Source organism: Anolis sagrei, chromosome X (assembly GCF_037176765.1).
Source record: "Anolis sagrei isolate rAnoSag1 chromosome X, rAnoSag1.mat, whole genome shotgun sequence".
Taxonomy (NCBI): domain Eukaryota; kingdom Metazoa; phylum Chordata; class Lepidosauria; order Squamata; family Dactyloidae; genus Anolis; species Anolis sagrei.
In genome coordinates, this window is record NC_090034.1 from 32,402,750 (window position 1) to 32,429,606 (window position 26,857).

A 26,857-nucleotide genomic window follows, 5' to 3' on the forward strand; every position below is an offset into this window, starting at 1 on the left:
TATTTATATCTTGCTCTATCTCCCTAAGGGGACTCAGAGTGGATTACAGAACACATATATGGCAACCATTCAATGCCATTATACAATTAACAAAGACAGACAGGACATAGACAGAGGCAAGACTTTCCTCTTTTTTCATCTCTGGCATCTGGAGGTTGTGCTCGACTTGGCCATGAGGAGGTGCCATTGTTCCATTTTCCATGCCGAGGAGCCTGATGTCCATGGACACCTTCCTGATCCAATTGCCCGCATGACTTCTTCAGAATTGAATGGTTCCACAGCAATGAGCCACTGCAGTTAAAGTATGGTCAAACAGCATTCATTCTACCACACGGATGCTCCTTTAGGCAGAAGCAAACTATTACAGTGGAATACAGTTAACACATCCCCTCTAAAAAGCACATCAGGATGGAATTAAACTGGAATTTAGAAATTATTACAAAGGTATTGTGCTTATTTGGCAAGCAACAGGATGAGGTTCTTCTTTTTGAACACTAGGTGGCAGTGCTGCACACAATCTGACCCATTTGACTTTAGTCCCATCCAGGGCCGCACCCTCATTTTGTCCCCTTTCCATCAAGACAGAGCACAAGTGACCAAGGATCATGGGCCAAGCATGTTCAAATGCCCTCTAACATGTAACAGGTGAAAATGAGGACAATAATAGTGTGCTGCCAAGGTGGCAAAAGGAAGAGTAGACAACCTATGAAAGTGGCCAACGGTTTGATTTTGCTGGAATTGACTGGGAAGGGCAAGGATCCACCTGCGCCTCTTCATATCTCTGCTATGCACCGAGTACAAAAAACAAGAAAACAAAAACAAACAAACCTGTTGCACTTTGAGCTTTGGTTGCAGCAATTGAAGCAAGCTAAGGGCAAAGGGGGGCAAGCCAGAGCAGGAGAGAGAAACCAGGACCTTTTAAAGACAACGGAGAAAGTGGGATGAGAGAGGATGAATGGAGACTGTCCCTGCCAAATCGGGACACGGAGCTGGGCTTTATTCCCCAGCTAGAGAGGAAAGGAGGAGGGCAAAATGCTTGTATTCAAAAGGTTCCTGAGCAGAAGAAGCTTCCCTGCATCATGCAATTTTTATTGCACCCAATGTGATTTAAAAAACAAAACAAAATGGAGGAAGTGAAGACAGTGTTGCAAATACATCTGCATGCACAAAAAGATGCCTTGAGCCATCCTGGCCGTCCTCTGGAGGGCAGGCCTAGCACAAAGTCCACCTCCCAGCCTGTCCTCTTGCAATGCTTGGTTTGCCTGGGTTGCCATGGCTACTTCTGCCACAGTGCCAGCTTCAGTGTCCAGACTGCACAAAGGCCAGTGCTCATTGCTGCCTTTTGTGGCCTTTGGGCAGAGCCTCCCAAAAAGCCCAGCGCTCCACCGGCTCCTGTGTCCATTGCTTGATCCAAAGTGCAGGAGAGATCCCACCTAAACTTTAGGAAGAACTTCCCAATGGTAAGAGCTGTTCAATGGTGGAATACTTGGCCTCGGAGTCCGGTGGAGTCTCCTTCTCTGGAGGTTTTGAAGCAGAGGCTGGATGGCCATCTGTCAGGAGTGCTTTGATTGTCTCCTTCTGCGTAGCAAAATCAAGTTGGATTGGATGGCCCTGGGGGGTTGCTCCCAAATGTATGATTCTATGAAAACTGTATTCATTTACTAGCTTGGGTAGCTGGCGTTGCCTGGGTTATTAGAAGAAGTATTTTTTTATTTTACAAAATGCATAAGGTTGTGGGTGTACTACAACTCACATCATGGCAGGTGAACCCCCTGAAACTCCATCAATACTTAAAGATTGTCATGTTGGGCAAGTTTGCTCTAGATGCATCATCAGTGGGGTTCAGTGTGCTCTCTTATTTATTTATTTATTTATTTATTATTTGCATTTGTTGACCGCCACTCTCAGCCTGAAGGCGACTCGTGGCGGTGTACAGAACATAGAACATAAAGACGACAGTTACAGTAACTCAGGCTCATAACACACATTTTACTAACACACAGCTAATTAAACTAAAAATCCGCTTCGTCTTGTTTGGGTCATAATCAATCTCGTGGTCATAGTCCATTCCGGTGGTCATTCCAAAACATAGCACTTAATTGAAGGCCTTTTCGAAGAGCCAGGTTTTCAGGCCCTTGTGGAAGGCCATGAGGGAAGGCGCCTGTCTAATTTCAGCAGGGAGGGAGTTCCACAGCCGGGGGGCCACCACCGAGAAGGCCCGCTCTCTAGTCCCCGCCAAGCGTGCCTGTGAGGCAGGCGGGACCGAGAGAAGGGCCTCCCCGGATGATCTCAAGGTCCTCGTGGGCTCCTAGGCCGAGATGCGGTACTCAAGGTATTTTGGGCCAGAACCGTTTAGGGCTTTGTAGGTTAGCACCAGCACCTTGAATTGGGCCCGGTAGCTGATCGGCAGCCAGTGGAGCTGGGACAGCAAGGGCGTTGTGCGCTCCCTGCGTCCCGCTCCGGTTAACAACATGGCTGCCGCGCGCTGGACTAGCTGGAGCTTCCGGGCCGTCTTCAAGGGCAGCCCCACGTAGAGAGCGTTGCAGTAGTCGAGGCGGGATGTGACCAAAGCGTGTACCACCGTGGCCAAGTCAGACTTCCCAAGATACGGGCGCAGCTGGCACACGAGCCGAAGCTGTGCAAATGCTCCCCTGGTCACCGCTGAAACCTGGGGATCCAGGCTCAGCGATGAGTCCAGGGTCACACCCAAGCTGCGAACCTGCGCCTTCAAGGGGAGTGCGACCCCGTCCAGCACAGGCTGTAACCCTATACCCTGTTCGGCCTTGCGACTGACCAGGAGTACCTCTGTCTTGTCTGGATTTAATTTCAGTTTGTTCGCCCTCATCCAGACCGTCACAGCGGCCAGGCACCGGTTCAGGACTTCGACAGCCTCCTTAGTAGCAGGTGGGAAGGAGTGACAGAGTTGGACGTCATCTGCGTACAGGTGACACCGCACCCCGAAACTCCGGATGATCTCACCCAGCGGCTTCATGTAGATGTTGAACAGCATGGGGGACAGTATGGAGCCCTGAGGAACACCACAGGTCAAAGGCTGTGGTGTTGAACAGGAGTCCCCCAATAACACCTTCTGGGTACGGCCCTCCAGAAATGACCGGAGCCACCGCAAAGCGGTGCCCCCAAGGCCCATCTCTGCAAGGCGTCCCAGAAGAATACCGTGGTCGACGGTATCGAAGGCCGCTGAGAGGTCCAGAAGCACCAACAGGGACACACTCCCCCTGTCTAGCTCCCGGCGGAGATCATCCACTAAGGCGACCAAGACCGTCTCGGTACCATGTCCCGGTCTGAAGCCAGACTGTGCCGGATCCAGATAATCCGTGTCTCTCAAGAATACCTGGAGTTGTGAGGCCACCACGCTTTCCATGACTTTGCCCAAGAAGGGAAGATTGGAAACAGGCCGAAAGTTGTCAAATTTAGTGGGGTCCCGTGATGGTTTCTTCAACAGCGGCTTTATAATAGCCTGTTTTAGGCTCGCTGGAATCGTGCCTTCCCGAAGGGAGGCATTAACCACCACCGTTACCCACTCAGCCAATCCCCCTCTGGCCTCTTTCAGAAGCCAGGATGGGCAGGGGTCTAGGATGGACGTGGTAGGCCTCATTCCTCCAAGCATCTTGTCCACATCCTCGGGTTTCACAAACTGAAAAGAATCCATCAAAATAGGACAAGCAGGTGCTTGTGTCACATCCACAGAGACTGCATTTAATGTGGCGTCCAGCCCAGAACGGATCAAAGCGACTTTGTCTGTAAAGAACCGAGCAAATGCTTCACAGCGCGTGTCCGAGTTGTCAGGGCTCCCACCGAGGTAGGGGGAGTTAATAGACCTCTGACAATCCGAAACAACTCCGCCGGACGGTTTTTTGCAGACGCAATAGTGGCCGAAAAGAAAGTTTTCTTTGCGGCTTTTATTGCCGCGGCATATGCCCTTAAAAAGGACACAAACCGTGTTCGGTTTGGCTCGCTTGGGTCCGAGCGCCACACGCTCTCTAGTTCCCTCTTCCTTCGCTTCATCGCTGCCAGCTCCTCAGTGAACCAAGGAGCTGGTTTAGCTCGGTTACTTGAGAGGGGACGTTCCGGAGCGATCCTGTCAATTGCCCTGGTCATCTCCCCATTCCAGAGAGCGACCAAGGCCTCGACATGGTCACCTACCGAGGTGGCGGGAAAATCCCCAAGAGCCATCAGGAATCCGTTCGGATCCATAAGCCTCCTGGGGCGGACCATCTTAATGGGTCCTCCACCTTTGCGGAGGTTAGGGGGCGCAGTGAGCCTAAATCTGATCAGGAAGTGGTCGGTCCATGGCAACGGAGAGATGGACAACTCCTCCACACCGCCACCCTGCTCCCATCCCTGGCAGAAAACCAAGTCCAATGTGTGTCCAGCACAGTGGGTGGGGCCAGTTATTTGTTGGGACAGCCCCATGGTTGCCATGGCAGACATGAAGTCCTGAGCCGCTCCTGTGAGGGTCGCCTCGGCATGGATGTTGAAGTCCCCCAGCACAAGAAGCCGTTGGGACTCCACCACCAGGCTCGAGACTACCCCCGCTAGCTCAGGCAGGGAGACTGTAGTGCAGCGAGGTGGACGGTACACTACAAGAATCCCTATTCTGTCCCGGTCACCCACCCTCAGGTGGACGCATTCAAAATTTGTGGTCTGCGGGATGGGACTCCTGGTCAGATGGATGGAATCTCTATAGACTGCAGTCTCTCTGACTGCAGGATGAATGACAACTCTCACCATGGTGGGTCAGTCCCATCAAATCCCTCCAGTGCGTTCAGTTGGTCATGGGGGCTCTGTGTGGCCAAGTAAGATCCAGGTCCATCATCAGTGGGGTGCAGAGTGCTCTTTGATTGCAGGAGAACTATAAATCCCAGTACCTCCAAGTAACAAATGTCAAGGCCAGTAACACGCCCCCCCCCCCATTCAAATTTTGGCATATCGGGTATGTGTGCCAAATTTGATACAGATCCATCATTGTTTACATTCACAGTGCTCTCTGGCTGTAGGTGAACTATAAATCCTATAAATCAAGGTCAATTTTCCCCCAAAGCCCTCCTGTGTTTTTTGTTGGTCATGGGGGTTCTCCATGGTCCAGGGCCATAATTGGTGGGGTCCAGAGTGCTCTTTGATTGCAGGTGAACTATAAATCCCAGTACCTACAATTGCTATAAATCAAGGTGAAGTCCCTCCAAAAATCTCCAGTATTTTTCATTGGTCATGGGGATTTTGTGTGCCAACTGTGGTCCAGGTCCATTGTCGGTGGGGGTCATAGTGCTCTGATGTGATGCAGGGTGAACTACAACTTCCATCATGTGCAGCCAATCCCCCAAACTCCTCCAGTATGTTGAGTTGCTGATTTGTTTTGCTCTGTTTGGTGTGCAGACAAAGTTGAAAAGAGTAGGAAAGGGTTAAGGGAGAGACAGTGGGCGGGATCATGCAAATTCCACACCAATGGAGAGAGTAAGAAACACTGGGATGTCTGTGGTGGAGGAAACACAAAAAATCTAGGATGAAATTGTCCCCAAATGAAAGCATTCTTTGGGTGGGGGACAGTATGGTGTTTGGGGAGGACATTGGCTGGGGTTGGGCAACATGTTCATGGTGCTCGCTATAACCTGAAATGTCATTGGAAGGAGTGCTTTTGGTGGCTCCTCAGCAGTGGGTTAAAGCTGTTTATGGAAGCAGGAGCCTCTCTGTGGAAGTGGGCACTGCAGCCACACACACACACACACACACATTTTCACTTTTATTATGGATAGAGATTGGAGGGATGTGCAATGGTCAGTTCTGGGCTGGAGACCCCCGGTGGCGCAGTGGGTTAAACCCCTGTGCCGGCAGGATTGAAGACCGACAGGTTGCAGGTTCGAATCTGGGGAGAGACGGATGAGCTCCCTCTATCAGCTCCAGCTCCTCATGCGGGGACATGAGAGAAGCCTCTCACAAGGATGATAAAAACATCAAATCATCCAGGTGTCCCCTGGGCAACGTCCTTGCAGACGGCCAATTCTCTCACACCAGAAGTGAGTTCCAGTTTCTCAAGTCGTTCCTGACACGACAAAAAAAAGTTCTGGGCTGATTTTGCACCCTTAATTCCTCCAGATTGGTGTATTTCTGTCCCCCTCAAAAGGAGTGAACTGATTCTTTTGGTAGGCTCCATTAGCTGCAATTCACTATTTCCATTTTTTGGGGAAAGGGGAACAGTATTTAATATCAAGCATGACTTAAAAAAAAAAAACAGTTGCAAATGTCACTGGTTTCCCATGGCAGAAAAACTGTCCCTAAATTGGCTAAACTTGCTCAGCCCTGCCTTTCTGAATTGCACATGGGCCATCTAGTCCAACCCGCTGCCATGCAGGAAAAGCACAGTCGGAGTGCCGTCTGTCGGGGATGCTTTGATTGTGCTTTTCCTGCATGGCAGGGGGTTGGACTAGATGGCTCATCTGGTCTCTTCCAACTTGATGAGTCTATGATTCGATCCTACCTTTTCCCCAAAGCTGAGATTTTATTCACAACAAGAACTACTTGAAAAAGCAAAATAGGAATATTAAAACAACATTTGAAAAAGGTATTCATACACACTCAGTTCAAAGCCCCCTGAACGGAAAGGTCTAGGGGTGCATCTAGACCATCGAATTAATGCATGGCTCAGTGCTCTGGAGTCATGGGAGTTCTAGTTGGATGAGGCACCAGCCTTCAGGGGCAGAGGAGGCTCAAGGCCTTGTGAAACTACAACTCCCATGCATTGTAACAATGTAGATGTACCCTTACACTCTCTCCAGGGGAGTTTGGGAGCAGTCACTGAGAAGGTCACCGCAAACTCACCTGAAGATGACAGGTGAGTTCACATCTCATTTACAGTTGGACTGAATTGTATCCTAAGTTTTGAAATGCAAGACAAAGAATTCAAACCACTTTCTGTGCATTTTAATACAATGATACATCCTTATTTGTATATTGCGTTACCTTAAATCCTGCCGTTCAGTCCCAATCCTAACCAAATGAATGAATAGATGGATTAGAAAATCCTACTAACTCAGTGGATCTCCTGTAGCACTAGTCAGTATTCACAGTTGTTATGTCGACCATGAGCTCTTGTCTTAATTTTATTTTTTATTGATATTTGAAATATTTTTCTAAGGATAACAGCAGCAGCAGGCGTGACGATATCTCCATCTTTTATGTAGTCGTGTAAACTGTCCAGATGTGCCATAGGAGAATCCGATTGAGGACTATTGATGCTGCCTGCATTCCAGCATGGGTGAGTATTGTATTGAGCCAGGGGAAGCAGACAGTATGATGGAAAGCACAGGATGCAGAACAGAGAAGGTGGCCAGAGAACCACAATCCATGCCCGTTTAAGTAAGAGTATTACAATATAGGATAACTGGAGCAAAAATTGTCTGTGCTCAGAGATGGAAGGGACCAGTCATCCCAAATGCAAGAAGATCTGCGAATTATCCAAGATGGACAGACAGACAAAGCTGATCAAGGAGCAAACTGTGTAGGATTGATGAATTAGAAGAGTGTTACCCAAAGTAGAAGTCTGGTTAGATAATATCAAGTAAAGGAGTAAAATACTCTATATAAATAAAAATGTAAATGTTCGTTTGTTCAAAACCTTAAATCTCCCCAAATTCTTCACCGATTGCTTTGAAATTTTGATACAACATAGCATTCAAATAGGTGCATGTTTTTATGTTTTCACAAACCTACTATTATACAGATTTCACACCTGTGATAGGTAATTTTTTTCAAAAACAGCACCATCTGCTGAACATCAAAGAAACATGCGCTATACTGCATATTTTACGATACTATTCCAATGTTTCCGAATGCATTACTAAATTGAATTTTCATATACTTCAATTTACATTCATTATGATTTGATTATTTAATGTGACATTGCGTTAGAACTGAGATTTGTTGTTTACCATAGCATTAATTTCGTGAGTATAGTTTATTGTTGTCCTTTCCTTCGGTGCCGCTCACTCTGCCCTGAAGGAGGTGGGATTGCATGGGGGGGGGGGGGCAGGCCTCAGGCCACGCCTTTGCCTTCCCCTTTCTACGCTGCTTCTCTGCCTCAGTCCAAAGTTGCGCCCGAGGGAAAGGGAGCGCACCTTGACCACTCACCCATTCAGCCAGACCTCTTTGCTTTGACTGTCCTGATTTAAGAGTTTTAAGCCATAGCAGAGCACTTGATGAGCCAACCTGGACACAGCATATTGTTTGAGAATACAGAAATGCTGGACCACTCTTACAACCACCATGTCAGACTACACAGAGAAGCCACTGAAACCCACAAGCATGTAGACAATTTCAACAAAAGGAGGAAACCATCAACATGAACAAAATCTGGCTACCAGTATTTTTAAAAAATCTCTAGAATCAGGACAGTAAATAAAAACAAAACCAAAAACCAGGAAATTCCAGACAAGAAACAATCATGACCAGCTAACACCTCCCAACAAAGGATTCCCTAGACAGGAAGCAGCCAGGCTTTTAAGCTGCAGGGTCATTTGATGCTAATCAAACTGGCCAGTGGCAACATTCAACCTGCCTCCAACAGACAGGAGTTCTTTTTCCCACCCTGGACATTATTCCATAGATATATAAACCCCACTTGCCCAGTTACCAACAGACCTCACAACCTCTGAGGATGCCTGCCATAGATGTGGGTGAAACGTCATGGCCAGACAGCCCGGAAAACTCACAGTAACCCAGTGATTCCAGCCATGAAAACCTTCAACAACACATCAGATAGTGAGTTTGGGATCTATCAAATTGCTTACTTGTTTGTTTGTCCTCTGGTGTCGTTTTGTCGTTTGTTGCACTAGCTAGAAGGCAAGCTGTGTAGTTTAGCATTCCGTATTACAAAATCTTCCTTCTTTGTGTGATTGCTGCTTTTCTATTCTGTTCTTTTTTTCCTTTATGATTAAAAAAAATGACTGATTTCCAGAAATCTCAGCGTCAAGCATTATCTAAGGGGATGTTGACTGTTATTTCCAAACAGACACCTGAAAAAGACCCTTGAGAAGGCAGAGGGCAGGGGACTGACTTGTGACACTACAGAGAGGATGGTGGGAGTTGTAATCCCCAACCCTGATTATCCAGAGCTTCAAAATCCCCTCTCCAAAAACGATAACATACAATGCTATGCACTAAACTGGGAGCACTGGGAAAGGGCTACAGGGCTACCAGTCATCTCCTGGGTGACTGGTGCCTCACAATTAACCCACCCCTGAGGTTTTCCCATGATGTCACGACCTCAAGGGACCTGGGCAAACCAGCCCAGAAATTGCTCACTTGAAGATCCTTTAAAGAACCCGCTGGAAACATACTGACTGCTTTCCTACCAAGTGGATCAGGGCTGTAAGCTTGCCTTTAGAAATAAGGGATCCTCGGCCATTTTTGACCTTCCCACATTTTGCCTCTTTCCCAGGGCCTTTCTTTCCGCACTACACAGTTCTAAATTATTTATTTATTTATTTCGGGTACTTATACCCCGCCTTTCTCTACTCCCGAAGGAGGACTCAGGGCGGCTTACAGAAAAGGCACAATTCGATGCCTACACAAATTACACATAATATACAAAACCATAGTTAAAAACAGTTATCACAGTTAACATAATCAACAACCAATACATAACACATCATATAAAAACTATTCTCGTGATCAGCGTTTCATCTTCAGAGTTCCATAGATCTAATCCATTAATCATTTACTAATCATCATCAAAGTTCTTTCTTTATCTGCCCGCTTGTCCGAATGCCTGGTCCCAGATCCATGTCTTTAGTTTTTTCCTAAAGGAAAGGAGCGATGTTGCAGATCTAATTTCCCCGGGGAGTGAATTCCACAGGCGGGGGGCCACCACCGAGAAGGCCCTGCTCCTCGTCTCCACCAATCTCACTTGTGATAGAGGCGGGGTCAAGAGCAGAGCCTCCCCAGAAGATCTTAGATTCCGGGGTGGGACGTAGAGGGAGATCCATTCGGACAGATACACTGGGCCGGAACCGTATAGGGTTTTGTAGGTCAAAACCAGCACTTTGAATTGCGCTCGGAACTGGATCGGCAGCCAGTGGAGCTGACATAACAGGGGGGTGGTATGCTCCCTGTATGACGCCCCAGTGAGCAGTCTGGCTGCCTCCCGCTGGACTAGTTGGAGTTTCCGAGCAGTCTTCAAAGGCAACCTCACGTAGAGTGCGTTGCAGTAGTCTAATCGGGATGTAAAAAGAGCGTGGACCACCGTGGCCAGATCTGACTTCCCAAGGTACGGGCGCAGCTGGCGCACAAGTTTTAATTGTGCAAAAGCTCTCCCGGCCACCACCAAGACCTGGGCTTCCAGGCTCGGCGATGAGTCCAGGATCACTCCCAAGCTGCGAACCTGCGTCTTCAGGGGGAGTGTAACCCCATCTAACACAGGCTGTAACCCTATGCCCTGTTCGGCCTTACAACTGACCAATAGGACCTCTGTCTTGTCTGGATTCAGTTTCAATTCGTTAGCTCTCATCCAGTCCAACACAGCAGCCAAGCACCGATTCAAGGTCTGGACAGCTTCCTTGGTGACAGGTGGAAAGGAGTGACAGATTTGGACATCATCTGCGTAGAGATAGCATCTCATTCCGAAACTCCAGATGATCTCCCCCAGCGGCTTCATGTAGATGTTAAATAACATCGGAGACAAGATTGAGCCCTGTGGGACTCCACACAGCAACGGTTGTGGGGCCGAACAGGTGTCACCCAGTAACATCTTCTGGGACCGTCCCTCAAGGAAGGATCGGAGCCACTGCAAAGCAGTGCCCCCGAGCCCCATATCTATGAGGCGCCCCAGAAGGATACCGTGATTGACGGTATCGAAGGCCGCTGAGAGGTCCAGGAAAAACCAACAGGGACACACTCCCCCTGTCCATTTCCCGGCGAAGATCATCTACCAAGGCAACCAAGGCTGTCTCAGTACCATGTCCCGGCCTAAAGCCAGACTGTGCCGGATCTAGATAATCAGTGTCTACCAGAAACCCCTGGAGTTGTGTTGCCACCACACGTTCCATGACTTTGCCCAAATAGGGGAGATTGGAAACTGGCCGATAGTTGTCGAATTGAGTGGGATCCAGTGAGGGTTTCTTCAACAGTGGTTTTATAATAGCTTGTTTTAAGCTCGCTGGAAACTTTCCTTCCTGTAAGGAGGCGTTAACCATCACCTTCACCCACTCTGCCAAACCCCCCTCTGGCTTCTTTTATCAGCCAGGATGGGCAGGGTGCATGTGGTAGGTCGCACCTCTCCAAGGATCCTGTCCACATCCTCAAGCTGAACCAATTGAAATGAATCCAACAAAACTGGACAAGCAGATGCAGTGAATCCACTTTAACTGCCCTGGCTTAATACTATGGAATCCTAGGATTTGTAGTTTGGCAATTCCCTTTTTCTTTACAGGTTGAAAGTCCATTTTTCAAGGCTCCACTGAGATTTTAAATCAGTGCAATGCTAGACATTTGGGGACAGAAAGAAAAATGCATTTAGCAGAATTCTATTATTGTTGTTGTTGTTTTTATTTGAAACACAAGATTAGTACACAGTGAACAAGGTCACTATGCTGGCTGTTGTACTGGATCACACATTGGACACTTCCCAAGTGTCTAGGACTGATTGTTATATTATTATTATTATTATTATTATTATTATTATTATTATTATTATTATTCCCCAGATTCTCTCCCCAAAGGGGACTCAAAGAGGCTTGAAATAAAGGCATTAGTATACAATTTAAAATATACAAATATGCAACCATTAAAAGAGAATTAAACTGTTTACATAGGTGGCTGTGGACAAGATCAGGATCTACACATTTCAAAATGTTATATAAGCCATAAAGGAAGATGTGTGCTAAGTGGCTGGTTCATGGAAATCTTGGGGCTTCCTTTTTCCTATCACCATCACCACCACCACCACCACCACCATCATCATCCTGTCTTTTTTCTCTAAAGAAAAGACTCAAAGCAGGTTACAGAAAACCAATACAACGGCAGATCCCAGGATTCTTTAAGAGATAGCCATGGAATCGCAGTCCTATAGCAACTTGTTTCCCCTCTGTCACGTTCTTTATCGCTCTTCTGATGCAAAATGTTCACTCTCTAATCTTACCAAAACCTTGATAGCAACAAGGGGAACATAGGAAGTCACAGCCCTTAATCATCTTTGCACAATATGGTTGGTTTATGTGTCTCTTTTCCAAACTGTCCCCTTCCAGGCCAAACCAGCATGCCTACCTTGAAATTCCCCAAGACCACCGAACCTCTGTGGCATAAATGGGACAGGAAGGCTCAGAAATGCGGCTTGCTGAGCACGGTTCACGCCGTCAACGGGGATCAATACACTGGAGAATGGTGGGACAATATGAAACACGGTAAGAATAATCCGGAGCAAGCGATGAGAGAGGGAGGCATTTGGTGAATTGGGGATGGAGCCACATTGTGGTTATACCGCTTCGATCCCACTTTAAGTCTCATGGTTCCACTGTATGGAAACCTGGGATTTGTAGTTTGGTGCGGGAATTCACACTAGAGAGTTCTAATGCTTATTTATTTGTTGTGTCAAAAGCGAATTGAGAATACGGTTATAATGCATTTTAAAAAAACCCACAAACAAAGTTAAGAACCTGGCATTATGCTAGATTTCCTTTGACAGAAGCTGGCCACTTGGAGCGCCTCTGGAGTCGCTGTAAGAAGGTCCTCCGTTGTGCATGTGGCAGCATTGCAGTCAGTGGTTTGTGGTTTGCTCTTCTCCACACTTGCTTGTCGTGGACTCCACTTTGTAGCCTCGTTTCTTAAGACTGGCTCTGCATCTCAGGGTCCCAGAGCGCACTCTGCTCAGTGCCTTCCAGGTTACCCAGTCTTCTGTGTGCCAAGGAGGGAGTTTCTCATCTGGTATCAGCCACCGATTGAGGTTCCAGATTTTCACCTGCCACTTTTGGACTCTTGCTTGCTAAGGTGTTTCTGCAAGTATCTCTGTAGATCTTAGGAAGCTGCTTCTTGAGTTAAGGCATTGGTTTGCTAGCTGATATCCGAACAGAGGATGGGCCGGAGATGTCCATGTCTTGGTCCTTTCATTGCTGGCTGCTACTTCCCGACAGATGTCAGGTGGTGCAATATCGGCTAAAGAGTATAATTTCTCCAGTGGTGTAGAGTGTAGACATCCTGTGATAATGCAGTATGTCTCATTAAGAGCCGCATTCACTGTTTTAACATGGCGAGATGTATTCCACACTGGGAATGCGTATTCAGCAGCAGAGTGGCAAAGCGCAAGGGCAGATGTCTTCACTGTGTCTGGTTGTGATTGCCAGGTTGTGCCAGTCACCTTTCGTATGATATTATTTCTAGCACCCACTTTTTGCTTGATATTCAAGCAGTGCTTCTTATAAGTCAGAGCACGGTCCAGAGTGACTCCCGGGTATTTTAGTGTGTTGCAATGCTCCAGTGGGATTCCTTCCCAGGCAATTCTCAGATCTCGAGATGCATGTCTGTTCTTAAGGTGAAAAGAACACGTCTGCATTTTAGATGGATTAGGAATCAGTTGGTTTTCCCTGTAATAGGCAGTAAGAGCACCTAAAGCTTTGGAGAGTTTCTGTTCAACCTTCTCAAAGCTCCCTGCTTGAGCAGTAACGGCATGATCATCAGCACAGATGAAACTCTCTGTCTCTTCTAGCAGTGGCTGGTCATTGGTGTAGATGTTAAACACTGATGGAGCAAGCACGCTCCTCTGAGTCAGGCCATTCTTCTTTTTCGCCATCTGCTTCTCTGACCCTGGAACTCAACAAAAAAGCTCTAACACTGAAGTTCAAGGATTGACTCAGAGCTCTCTAGGAGACAATTCTATGAGCCTCATATAACTTCAAAACCCAGTATTCCATAAGATGGAACCATAGAAATTAAACAGATAGAAACGTGTAGTACAGGTACAGTGTTCCCTCACTTTTCACAGGTGTTACATTCCAGGACCACCCGCGAAAAGTGAAAATCCGCAAAGTAGGGACGCTATATATGCATATCGAGTTTCGAGGGTGAGGCAGAAGAGAGGAGAGATTTAAAGGCATTGCACACCTTTTATTTTGCTAGCTATCTCTGCTTTGCTTTGCAATCTCTCTTAATTGGTTGCCTCTCACCCGAGAGGAAGGATGAAACCCCTTCTACACACCATCGTTGCCAGGAGGTGGGATTAGAATGCTGCTCTGGCAATGGCAACTATTCATAAACTGAGAGGCAAAAACTCGCAAAACAGTGAGTCCGCGGAAAATGAACCCTGAAGTAGCGAGGGAACACTGTATACCCAGCTGATGCTCAAAATATGGGAATTGGACTGCTGGCTTGCAGAGGACTCTCCTTTCAGGTGGAGGTGTTCTACCCCAAACCCAAGAAGGTCTGAAAACCAAGTTACAAACATCTGACTTACAAATGATTCATAGTTAAATAACAGGCGTGAGACAACACCAGAGAGAAAAATCTACCCCTTGGAAGGAAGATAAATTCACCCCTGAAAGAGTTATTATCATTTATTTGTTTGTTTGTTTGTTTGTTTGTTTATGATACTTTTATCCTGTCTTTCTCAGCCCAAAGGCAACTCAAGGCAGCTTACAATTTGACAGCAATTCGATGCCATAACATTTCATAGTATACAGTTAAAAACAATAAAACAACATTATAAAACCCATACAAAACCATTAAAATATATAAAAGCCAATGTCTTCCTATTAATCTAATTTTCCAGTAGCATCGTCTAGGCCGTTCCATGTTTTGTTCTTTCATAATTCCATGTTTATCCAGTTACACTGCATTTCCAAAAGCTTGTCCAAAGAGCCAGGTTTTTACTTTTTTCTGGAAGGTCAGGATGGAGGGGGTCGATCTAATATCCCTAGGGAGGGAGTTTCACAGCTGAAGGGCCACCACTGAGAAGGCCCTGTCTCTTGTCCCTGCCAAGCGCACCTGTGAAGAAGGCAGGATCGAGAGCAGGGCCTCCCCAGATGATCTTAAATTCCTAGATGGTTCATAAGGAGAGATACGTTTGGACAGGTAAGCTGGGTCGGAACCGTTATTATCATGAGGAAAAGGTGTCTCAGCTGAAGCTTTATCACCAATCCTTGTTTCTACAACAAGACAAAATTTTCAAAATCCAATTTTGATATCACAGGGGCAGATGGTGAGATTCAACCCTCTGAACAGGGGCACATACAGCAAAACAAACATCACAGGGGTCTTAACTCTTCCCTCTTATGCCATCCAGAACACACACACACACACACACACACACACATGGATGAAGTTATAGTTTAAAAATGTACCTGTTCCAACTTATATACAAATTCAGCTTAAAAACAAACCTAAAAAACCTATCTTGTTTGTAAGTTGGGGACTGTTTGTAGTTCTGTGTTTAGCTTTTCCATGCACCTGGGAATGCCACAGGACCTCCAAAAACATTTCAAATGGCTTTGTTGCCTTATTTCTTCCACTGTAAGACACCACCAATTGTAAAACGCACCCTAATTTCAGTTGCACTGCCACCAACCAAAATACAGAAGATACACCTGCGATTCTAAGGCACACCCTATTTTTAGAAATGCTTATATATAGAGGGAAAAGTGCATCTTTGCACTGAAGAAATACAGCATTTTGGTGCCTTTTTGCACCACTGAGAGCAATTAAATACAACTGAATTCTAGAAGAGAATAATCAGGTATGAAAAAGGGATTTGTACTTACTTACTTACTTACTTAGGTGATCCCTCATTGTCAGAGTAAGATTGTCCCCCAAGATCGGCGTACTGGTGGTGGGTATGTAGGTGACTGTAGAGCCCTATTCTTGACTTGCATGTTCTCCAGCAGTGAGAGCATCGGTTTCCAGGCGGAAGGCGGTCCCGGTCGGGATAGTGGAGGACCATCACGTCATTGCTGGTGGTCTTTGCTTCTTCCAGCATGCTGAAATTTGTCCGCCTCTCTTCTCAAGAGATTTGCAGGATTTTTCGGAGGCAACACTGATGGAATCATTCCAGGAGTTGCATGTGATGTCTGCTCACGTTTCACAGGCATATAGCAGGGTTGGGAGGACAATAGCTTTAGAAACAAGCACCTTGGTATCCCTACGGATGTCCGGTTCTCAAACACTCAGTGCTTCATTCGGAAAAATGCTGCACTTGCAGAGCTCAGGCAGAGTTGTATTTCAGTGTCAATGTAGACTTTTGTGGAGAGGTGGCTGTCAAGGTCGCGGAAATGGTCAACATTTTCTAATGTTACACCATTAAGCTGTATTTCTGGCAGTGGAGAGGGATTGGCTGGTGACTGCTGGAAGAGCACTTTGGTTTTCTCAATGTTCAATGACAGGCCGAGCTTCTCATATGCTTCTGCGAAGATGTTTAGAGTGGCTTTTAGGTAGGATTTGTTCATAGGTGCTACCATGAAACCCTGGGCAACCTCAGGGTTTTCTTTGAAGCTCACAGGAGCTTTTTGCTATTTCATATGTGTATTCCTCAGAACCCCCTTTAGCACTCTCTAATGCCCTTCACAGTTTGAGAACACCAGCCTCAACAGAAAGTAACAGGCATCTCCTCTTACCATTTTTTCCCCTCTGCCAGGCAAAGGCATACAAAAATGGCAGAAGACTGGCGCGATCTACAGCGGAGACTGGCAATTCGGGAAACGCGAGGGCTATGGGATCTACGGCATTCCTAACCCATCCGGGGTGGGTTATCGGAAAGTGTATTCGGGCTGGTGGAAGAACGACAAAATGCATGTAAGTCCTGCTTTTTCTCAGGTCCACAGCTTGGACAAACACCTAAGTTACATCCCAGCTTGATTGCTGCAACTCATTTTATGTAGGGCTGCCTTTGGAAACTGTTTGGAAACTTCAGCTACAATGCTGTGACCCAAATACCGACTGGGGTTGGTTACAGGGATCATAAAACTCCCTCGTTGTAATGGCATCTGGCATGTTTTGTTCTTGCCCCGAGCAGAGAGATTGGGAAGCCCAACGTTACCATTATGAACACAGAACGTTGTGTCAAAACAAGCGCCACATAAAAGCTTGGATAAGTTGCTTCACCCACCAAATTGCCCACTTTTAACCCCTCCAGAGTTGGGAAATAACTAGTTACATGTATATAGTTACCTGCAATCATTACCTTTTGCTAATAATGAAGACATAATGAAGAACCCATCTACACTGCGAAGTCACAGTAGTAATAAAAACAACACTTTATTTGTATTCCGCCCTGTTTCCCTGAGGGGATTCAGGGCAGATTTCAGCATATACAGAAAAAATCAGACACAAAGCAAACATTCAATGCCTCAAAAAATGAAACACAAACACACAGATAAAGGTAAAGGCTTCCCCTTCATCTCCGGCTCTGGAGGTGGTGCTCATCTCCAAGAGCCTGCATTGTCCGTAGACACTTCCTAGGTCATGTGGTTGGCATGATTGCATAGAGTGCTGTTTACTTTCCCACCGAGGCGGTACCTATTGATCTACTCATATTTGCATGTTTTCGAACTGCTAGGTTGGCAGAAGCTGGGGCTAACAGCGAGAGCTTACCCCGTCCCATGGATTTGAACCGTCGACCTTCCGGTCAGCAAGTTCAGCAGCTCAACGGTTTAACCTGCTGCACCACTGCGGCCCCACTAGTGTGATTTATTGTGTGTGTTAGGAGCGACTTGAGAAACTACAAGTCACTTCTGGTGTGAGAGAATTGGCTGTCTGCAAGGACTTTGCCCAGGGATGCCCGGTTTTTGATGTTTTTCCATCCTTGTGGGAGGCTTCTCTCATGTGCCTGCATGGGGAGCTGGAGCTGACACAGGGAGCTCATCCGCACCCTCCCTGGATTTTAACCTCTGACCTGTCGGTCTTCAGTCCTGCTGGCACAAGGGTTTAACCCATTGCGCCACCAGGGTGATATCACTTTCTAATGGCATGGTTCCATGCAATGGAATCCTGGCAATTGTAGTTCCACTAGGGATATTTTACAAACTGCAAATCCCAGGATTCTACAAGAAAGAGCTGTCGCCAAATAAAATAGGATCGAATTGCTATAGCGGTCTCAGTATTTGAGACTCAACAAGAGACAAATCCTATCTGTGTGGTGTTATGTCACTTCCCCTTTTCTCCTTCTGGACAGGGGCCGCCTTCCATGCTGGAAAGGGAAGCTGCCGGAGGTCAAGAGCTGCCTCCCGCTGCCCTTTCCCGGCCTCTTGTGGGGATTGAGGGGATCACAAGGGACCCACAAAGACAGGGTGGCTGTGTGCCACAGACCAGTGACCTGCAGGGATTCAGTTTTTTTAAAAAAACAAACATCAAAGGAAATGGCTCAGTGCCTTTTGGGAAAAAACGCAGAAGCAAAAGTGTTCCTGTTTCATTGCCAAGTCTCTAATAATGTCCTGCATTTCACTGGGTGAATCGTTCTGCAGGCTGCTGCCCACTTCATCAGGTGTGAGGAAACCTGTTTTATCCTTAAGCGGTGGCAAGACTCCTTTATTGCTTTTTCTGCATAATGTGAAAGAAAATGAGAGTGCACCCACACAGCATAATTGTATCCCTTTGGTTCCTGAACGCAGCAGACTGCTTTCACTCATATAAAATCCTGGATTGTGTACTTTGGTGAGGGACTTAGAACTGGATGCACTGCCATGAATGACAATACTCTAGCACAGTGTTTCTCAACCTGGGGGGTCAGGACCCCTGAGGGGGTCGTGAGGGCATGTCAGAGGGGTCACCAAAGACCATCAGAAACACATAGTATTTTCTGTTGGTCATGGTGGTCCTGTGTGGGAAGTTTGGCCCAATTCTATCGTTGGTGGGGTTCAGAATGCTCTTTGATTGTAGGTGAACTATAATTCCCAACAACTACAACTCTCAAATGTCAAGGTCTATTTTCCCCCAAACTCCACACTTGGACATTTTGAGTTTACGTGCCAAGTTTGGTCCAGATCCATCATTGTTTGAGTCCACAGTGCTCCCTGGATGCAGGTGAACTACAACTCCAAAACTCAAGGTGAATGCCCACCAAACTCTTCCAGTGTTTTCTATTGATAATGGGAGTCCTGTGTGCCATATTTCGTTCAATCCCATCATTGGTGGAGTTCAGAGTGCTCTTTGATAGTAGGTGAACTATAAATCCCAGCAACTACAATTCTAAAATGTCAAAATCAAACTCCCCTCTAACCCCACCAGTATTCAAATTTGGGCATATCGAAAAAATTTTGTCCCAAATTTGGTCTGGTGAATGAAAATACATCCTGTATATCAGATATTTACATTATGATTCATAACAGTAGCAAAATAATTTTATGGGTGGGGGTCACCACAACATGAGGAACTGCATTAAGGGGTTGGGCATTAGGAAGATTGAGAATCACTGCTCTAGCAGAAGAGTCTAAGTACTGCACAAAACTACAAATCCCAGGATATCCAAAGATGGCACAATGCCACTTAAACTGGCATCAAAATGCTGTAACTATGTAGTGTGGGTGCACCCTATATCTCAAGGTATATCTCTCAAGTCAGTCTGACTTTCAGTGCAGATTTACTGGGTGTTTCTACTTCTTTCTGCTTCAGTTTTCCTGTAACATACCCACCTCCCTGGAAATCTGTTGAAAAACTACTATCATCAGCTATGTAAAGCCTTGGGAAAGCAAAGGTTATAGGTTAGCTCCAGACTGTCTTCAAGTCAGTATCTCTGTGGATTTCTGGGGTTTGTAGTTTGGTGAGACCCAAGAGCTCTCTGCTCCGTACTGTAAAATCCTGGGTTCTATACGATGTTGGCATAGAAGTTAAGGGGAATAAAAGTGGAGTGCAGTAGGGCCCTACAAAGAAGCCCTCTTTAAGGTTAAGACTCAAGGCATCTACCAAGGTTATCCGGAAAGTAAGGTTACAAGATTTTTTAAAAAATTACAAAGAATTAATATATGTTAATAAAACTTACATGGATTGTAGTATAGGTATTACATAATTTTTTCCACATATTTTATTTATTTATTTATTTATTTGATGCATTTATTAACCGCTATTCTCAGCCCTTTAGGGCGACTCATGGCGGTGTACACACATATAAAAGACAATTTACAAAGAGGCAATTACAACAACATATAAACTACATAACAATTACAAAAACTACACTAAAAATCCGCTTCGTCTCATAGTGGAATCATAACCAATCTCATATTCCTTGTTCCATTCCAGTCATCTTTACCACATTGTTATAGCACTTAATTAAATGCCTTCTCGAACAGCCATGTCTTGAGGCTTTTTCGGAAGGACATGAGGGAGGGCACCTGTCTGATGTCTGCAGGGAGAGTGTTCCACAGCCGGGGGACATAATCACCATTCAGTTCAATAGATTTGTTATCCGTGGGACGGGTTTTTGATGCCACCTTTTTCAGCCAGTTCATCACTTCAATTTTCACCTCCTCGTCATCGGAAAAGTGTTTTCCACTCAGGTGTTCCTTCAATTTAGTGAACAGATGAAAGCCACTGGATGGGAGATCAGGACTGTGAGAGGGGTGGCTTAAAACATCCCAACCATGAGCAGTGTGTGGACACGCATTATTATGGAGACAGACTCCCATCATCAGCATCCCATGACGTTTGTTTTGGATGGCTCGGTGAAGTTTCTTCACAGTGCCACAATATATTGCATAACCATTTTGTCACATGCTGTCTTGTCATTACGTCCTCTCCATAAACTGAAATGAATACATGATCAATCGCAGCAGCGTTCATGCCCTTAGCATTAAGGTAGCGTATTCCAGCGCGAACTTCGCACTTGGAGGGAAACAGAATGAGGACGCTCATTTCTAACCTTCACCACAATGCCAGTCGATGAGCTACTGATGACTGGCACTGCTCGTTCACTTCCACTGGCTTCCTGCTACACGGCAGTGCTACCAACTTCCCCCACAAAAGTTCCCCACGAGAGCTACGTGCCTTGTAACCTTACTTTCTTGATAACCCTCGTATGAGCTATAACTATCCCTTCTAGTTTCACTGATCAGATCAATGACATCATTTATTATTTTTATTTTACTTCTAAGCCACCTTTCTCCTGAAGTGGGACCTGACATGATTGTGTGGCACTGTTTTGGCTCTCTCTAAGCATCAGTGGAAGGAGGCAAAATGTTCTGCTGTTAATCCACTTCTTCATCCTTTCGTAACTTTAGGGTTTCGGAGTTAAGTTTTTCTCGGAGACAGAGTATTACGAAGGGGACTGGTATGCCGGGAGGAGACAAGGCTGGGGACGGATGTACTACAAGGACGGCTCCATTTATGAAGGCCAGTGGTTTGAGGATGCGCCAAATGGGACAGGAATGCTACGCCATAGTAAGTATGGGCTGTTGACCATGACAATGTTGTTGTTGTTGTTGTTGTTGTGTGTTTTCAAGTTGTCTCTGACTTATGGGAACCCTAGGTTTTGTGGGGATGAGCATTAATGACTCATTTAAGGTCATTCAGTGGGTTTCCATGGGTGAGCATGAACACCACTCTCCAGCGCTATAGTCTAATGGTTGAGTACTGACTACTCTTGCACTTTGTACTCATTTTGCAGCAGTTGAAGTAAGCTGTGAAAAAATGTGATATTTCATAAACAGCTGAAAAGGGGGGACCACAGAGGATTAATTGGGAACTGCCCTTGCCAAATCAGGACTTTTTTGGGGGTATGAAACCCTATGAAATCCACAGGTTTCCCATTAGTCAACAGTGGCACTACCAATCGGAGGATTACATAAATTAGAACCATGGCAACTAACATGGAATCATAGGGCAATCTTTGTGTAGTGGGAAAAGGCCCTTTTGTTTATGCCGAGGGGTTGTGCAGTGCGAAACGGCCCCTTTGTTTATTCCGAAGGGGTTTTATCCTGCCCTGCAGCAATTCTCCTCTAAAAAACAAGATTAGAAAAAAAAACCAAACGAATAAAGAACGTGTTAAAATAGCAGTGCTGGAGGTGGGGAAGTATTGGCACAGAAAGTATAACAACACAGGGATTCTGTGAACTGGACACCACAACTGGGAATGGCCTGCCATTGCATAGAAACAGGAATGCCTGGCCTTGGCTGGGCTGTGTCCCCCCTTTCAGCGCCTGGGTTTTTTCTTTCCTTCATTTTTCCGTGAGTAAGATATCGAGAGCCAACCACCCGGCATGAATGCCAGGTTTCGGTTACTCATTCTGGGCCCCTGGCCAGCGTGGATGATTTGATCTTGGGACAGTAGTTTGCAGTGACCCTAATAAAAAAAGCACTTGTCCCTCACCCGGCCTTGTAAACTCAGTCGTGTGGGGCCTGCGGAGCTGCCAATGCGAAACTTGCCGGTGTGGAGAAATCCTCCTGAAGCCCTTGGCACATAGAAGACAAAGGGAAATCCTAGCCAATTTATGACCAGTTTGGGAACAAGACCATTTCTTCAGCCTGGAGGCAAGGGTCAGCTTAAAATCTTATGTTCTCAAATCTGGAAAGAATCTTTCTTTCTTTTTGAGTACCACATCTCATTCTAGAAGAGGGGAAACAACAGCAACAGCATCTTGCAAGAGCAAGAGAAAGTCCAGCTTTGTTTCCATGCCTGTGCCTTTCTCCTCCTCTTTTGTCCTCAGCTTACTTACGCTGCTGCAAACTGAGTTCAAAGTCCAAAAGTTGTTTGCATTCAGTTAGCTGGAAGATTGTTCACTCTGTTAACCCAACGGGAGGAGAGGGAAGTTGCTGAAGAATGCTGCACAACTGAATGAAAACACAAGCCAGTACTTTTGCCCATTGAGATAGCAAAAACAAGCCAGCCCCCTCCAACAAGGGGCTGAGCTTTAGCACAGCAGGTTAATCACCAAGCTGCAATAAATTTTGCCAACTGGAAATTTGACAGTTAGAAGCCCAGGTCAGGGTGAGCGCCTGACCTTTAGCCCAGCTTCTGCCTACCTAGCAGTTTGAAACAAATGTGAGTAGATAAATAGGAATTGTATTAAAGCGAGGAGGTATTTAGGCAGGCGTTTTGATCAGAAAAAGGAGGAAGTTTACAAACAAAGAAAGCTCTTTGGCAAGGAGATGGCGCGACAGCACCCCCCCTGTGGCTGGAACTGAGCATAGCCTCCAAAGATGCTGAAAGATGGGAAAGCCTCTATCTGTTATCTGTCTTGTCATTGCATAATCTGCATGGAATGTTTGCTGTATATTTGTTCTGTGATCTGCCCTGAGTCCCCTTTGGGGTGAGAAGGGCGAAATATAAATACTGTAAATAAATAAATAAATAAATAAGCTCTGTGTCAATTGCAGAAAATGAAAATCGATATGAAGGCAGCTGGAAAAACGGCAAGAAACACGGCCCGGGGAAGTTCATCTACTTGGAGACAGGGCAGCTTTATGAAGGTTTCTGGGTGGCCGGTGCTGCAAAGTGTGGAACCATGATTGATTTTGGCCGGGAAGAAGCTCCCTTGCCAACTCGCTATCCAATCCCAAAGGTAATGTGTAGCTTGTTGTCAATCTTTGCAACCCGAAAGACAGTTGCATCTGTCAAGTAGGAAAATTAGGTACCACCTATGTGTGGAGAGGCTAATTTAACTAATTTATGAGGCCATAAAAAAGACTCCAGCAAAAAGCACTCCAGCAAAAAGCACTCCAGCAAAGCATGCGGGGAATGCAGAAGTACTTCATCAGTGTCGCAGATGGGCGATGAAAGCGACAGCTCCCCTGGCGGCCAGAAAAAGTTAAATAGCCTCTGTGTATGTCTATATACGTTGTATGTCTAATTGGCATTGAATGTTTGCCATATATGTGTACATTGTAATCCGCCCTGAGTCCCCTGTGGGGTGAGAAGGGCAGAATATAAATGCTGTAAATAAATAAATAAATAAATAAATAAATAATGTAGGGGTCATTCTGAGTGGTTTGGTCTCTGCCCTGCTATTTGATACCTGAGTCCACCCTGTTGCCTTTTCCCTCTGGATTCTTTTCCAGATGGGCATTTTCCAGGAACGTTGTGTTTTCCTGCATGGTGGCCCCTGCAGTCCCTTCCTATGGTTCTAAAAGATTCTTCTTTTTTGCCAGTGAAGGCCATATGCAAGGAAAGAGTTCTCCATGGGCCACATTCCCTTCAGACCTGAGCCGGTCTCCAGCTTTATAAGTTGCTGACACCTCTCCTTTTGTATTTTTTATTCCAGGTCGAACTGGCAGACACCGAAGGTGTGTTAGATGAAGCAGTGCATAAGTTAAAGATGACTGAAGAATACATTTCTCACTCTCAGAAAAAATGATGGCAGTTTGTGACCAATGAGAAGCCATAGCCAACAGAGAGGCCTCCTTGAACTACTTCACTCCCAAATATATACTTGGTACCGCTGAGTTTTTGGCCTATCTTTCATTCTCTCCTTCTGATAGTTCAAGGTCCTTTTGGTTTCATTTAGCAACTGAAGCCAAGATAGAGAAAGGAGTGAGGACACAGTCGGTTTTCCCCAATGTTAGAAGTGGAAGACGTTTCACAATTCTTTGGTGGTTACTTACTTCAGATCATTGTTCCTAGAAGCAGCACCTGGATTCTCAAGGAGAAGCATTAGTCCAATGGGCTTTCAGACCACATGTCGTGTAGCATGAAAACAAATGTGCATTTTGCAAGAAGCGCTTTCATGAAGAACAAGGCCATTTCTTCGACAAGGAGAATATGCAGAAATAGAAAATTAAACCAGGCCTGATCTCTCCCTCGAGATGACTAAACTGAGGCTATAATACTTCGGCCATATCATAAGATGATGTGAGTCACTAGAAAAGACACTAATTCTTGGTAAGGCAGAAGGCAGTAGGAAAAGAAGACCAGATTCCAAGAGAGACTCTATCAAGGAAGCCACAACCCTGAGTCTGTAAGACCTGGGCAAGATTCTTGAGATGGAGACTGAGAGGTCTCTCATTCATAGGGTCGCCATAAGTCAATGTCAATTTGATGGCCGGGTTGCTGAAGGTTTTTTCGGACTATATGGCCATGTTCTAGAGGCATTCTCGCCTGACATTTCGCCTGCATCTATGGTAAGCATCATCAGAGGTAGTGAGGTCACAACAACCCAGTGATTCCAGCCATGAAAGCCTTCGACAATACAATTTGATGGCAGTTAACAACAACAAAAAAAAACCCCTTAAGTTAACAGTATATTATGGGGGACAACTGCTTCATGCTGAGCAGGGAACATACAGGTAGGCCTCAGTTTACATCAGAGTTGGGTTCATGTAACTAGAGACAGATGTACATGGAGAGAACCAGTTCCATGGAGAATCATTGCTCTGCTGTGGTGAAGGGCCTCCTTCAATCACTTGAGGGGACGTTGGGCCTTTGTTTCTTATTTACCCCCTTGTGTATATTCAGTGTTTTGGCAAATCCGGTATGACTGGGTCCTGAGTAAGTCAACCCCCAAGACATGTATAGCATCATGGGGAACACCAAGCGTGAGATCTTCCTCTGAAGTAATTCAAGAGTATGTCTGTTCTGATTTGCCCAAGCATTCATGGGATCTTTTGGGATCTGGGTTAATTATAACTGATGTGGAGCGTAGCTTGTAACCCACAGTGGAGTGTCAGTCATACAATACAGAAATTGGATGTTGTCATGGAGAGAATCTAAAACAGTTTGAATAGAACGGAGATCTACCTCCCCCACTTAATTTAAGACTTCTTCAAATAAGAATCTTGAGTCAAAGGTTTATGACTGATACTTCATTCTTCCTTGTACATGTAGGAGAACTTTGACATTGAAAAAGATAAATCTTTGAAAGCCAATGATATATCTTCATTTTTTAAAACAAGAACTTTTATTCAGTTTTGTTATAATTCTATGAAAATGTTTAGATAGAAACAAATACTTTGAGGACAACAAGAATTGTAACAAACAGAGAAGATGAGCAGTAACGATAGCTTGATAACCATAAAGCCCAAGAACCATGAAGCCATAATAGCTGGGATGTAAGTTCTAGGTACATTTCAAAAGTCGTGTGCCAGTCATCGTTTCAGTTGAATTCGGACTCCCTGTTTAGCGTTAGAAACCCACTGGGAGACTCTGGGCAAGTCCCAAATATTGGGAAGGGAAGGTGATGATGTAGATCAGCCTGAGGCTGATGGGTTCCCTGATGATTTAGAGAGGATTGTGTGGATTGCCTGGAGCTTGAAGCGATGAAGTCAGGGGAATGATGTGTCTCTCTGTAAGAAATCTGACTCGGAAAGTTCAGGGCTTCAAGGTCAGTCAGCAGAGCCAGAAACTGCAACATTAGATAAGGAGTTGGCCAAAGAGCTAAGTGATACAGAAGGCTCTCAGGGGAAAATGCCTGGAGCCACGGAGATCAACAAAGGTCTTCTTTTACAGATCAGAGCAGAAAATAGGCATTGTAGGTCAGAGCGACTGTATGGGAAAGTTAGGGAGAGAGTCTGTGGGAAATGGCATGCCATCACGGGTGCCTATTAATTAGCAAGTTGTTTACCTAAGGGTTAGTTCAGGCAACGTGGCATTCAAGTGACAAGCTAGGCCTGGGTTCTCTGGTTCTTGTTTCAAGTCAAGCCTTGGTTTTGGATTCAAGTATTCTGGGAGTTTTTGGGGTTCCTGTTCAAGTTTTACTAAGTATAGCTTTTGCTTGTGGACTCAAGGTGTTCTTGTGATTTTGGGCTATTCCTGGACTGTATTACCTTTGAATCTGTAGGAGACATTTGGATTCATGTTGGTTTATCACCTATTGCTAAACATTTTTGGATTATACATCTACTTTCTTTATTCCTGATTTTTTTTCCTTTGTGTTTCTACAATAAACTGTTTGCTTATATTCTTGATTTTTGTGTGGTGCTGTTGTCAGAGGTGTTCCCAGGCCTGGGT

General features: G+C 45.6%; 2 protein-coding genes across 2 annotated transcripts in view; one reads left to right on the forward strand and one right to left on the reverse strand.

The window, feature by feature from the left end:
• TMEM120B (transmembrane protein 120B) overlaps positions 1 to 26,857 on the reverse strand; it is a 109,819-nt gene that overhangs the window by 61,486 nt on the left and 21,476 nt on the right. The window lies entirely within an intron of this gene.
• MORN3 (MORN repeat containing 3) lies at positions 1,304 to 26,483 on the forward strand. Its single transcript, XM_060785972.2, has 7 exons — positions 1,304 to 1,460; positions 7,151 to 7,270; positions 12,255 to 12,410; positions 16,625 to 16,782; positions 21,198 to 21,357; positions 23,293 to 23,477; positions 24,177 to 26,483. Exons 2-7 carry the CDS (start codon positions 7,267 to 7,269, stop codon positions 24,267 to 24,269), a joined length of 756 nt encoding a protein of 251 aa, XP_060641955.1. The 5' UTR covers positions 1,304 to 1,460; positions 7,151 to 7,266; the 3' UTR covers positions 24,270 to 26,483.

What these genes read in the sequence shown, in the direction of transcription:
- MORN3 (XM_060785972.2), top strand. An exon ending in GTGGGACAATATGAAACACG is followed by an intron (nt 12,411 to 16,624) that starts GTAAGAATAATC and finishes CCCCTCTGCCAG; the next exon opens with GCAAAGGCATACAAAAATGG. An exon ending in CTCGCTATCCAATCCCAAAG is followed by an intron (nt 23,478 to 24,176) that starts GTAATGTGTAGC and finishes TTTTTATTCCAG; the next exon opens with GTCGAACTGGCAGACACCGA.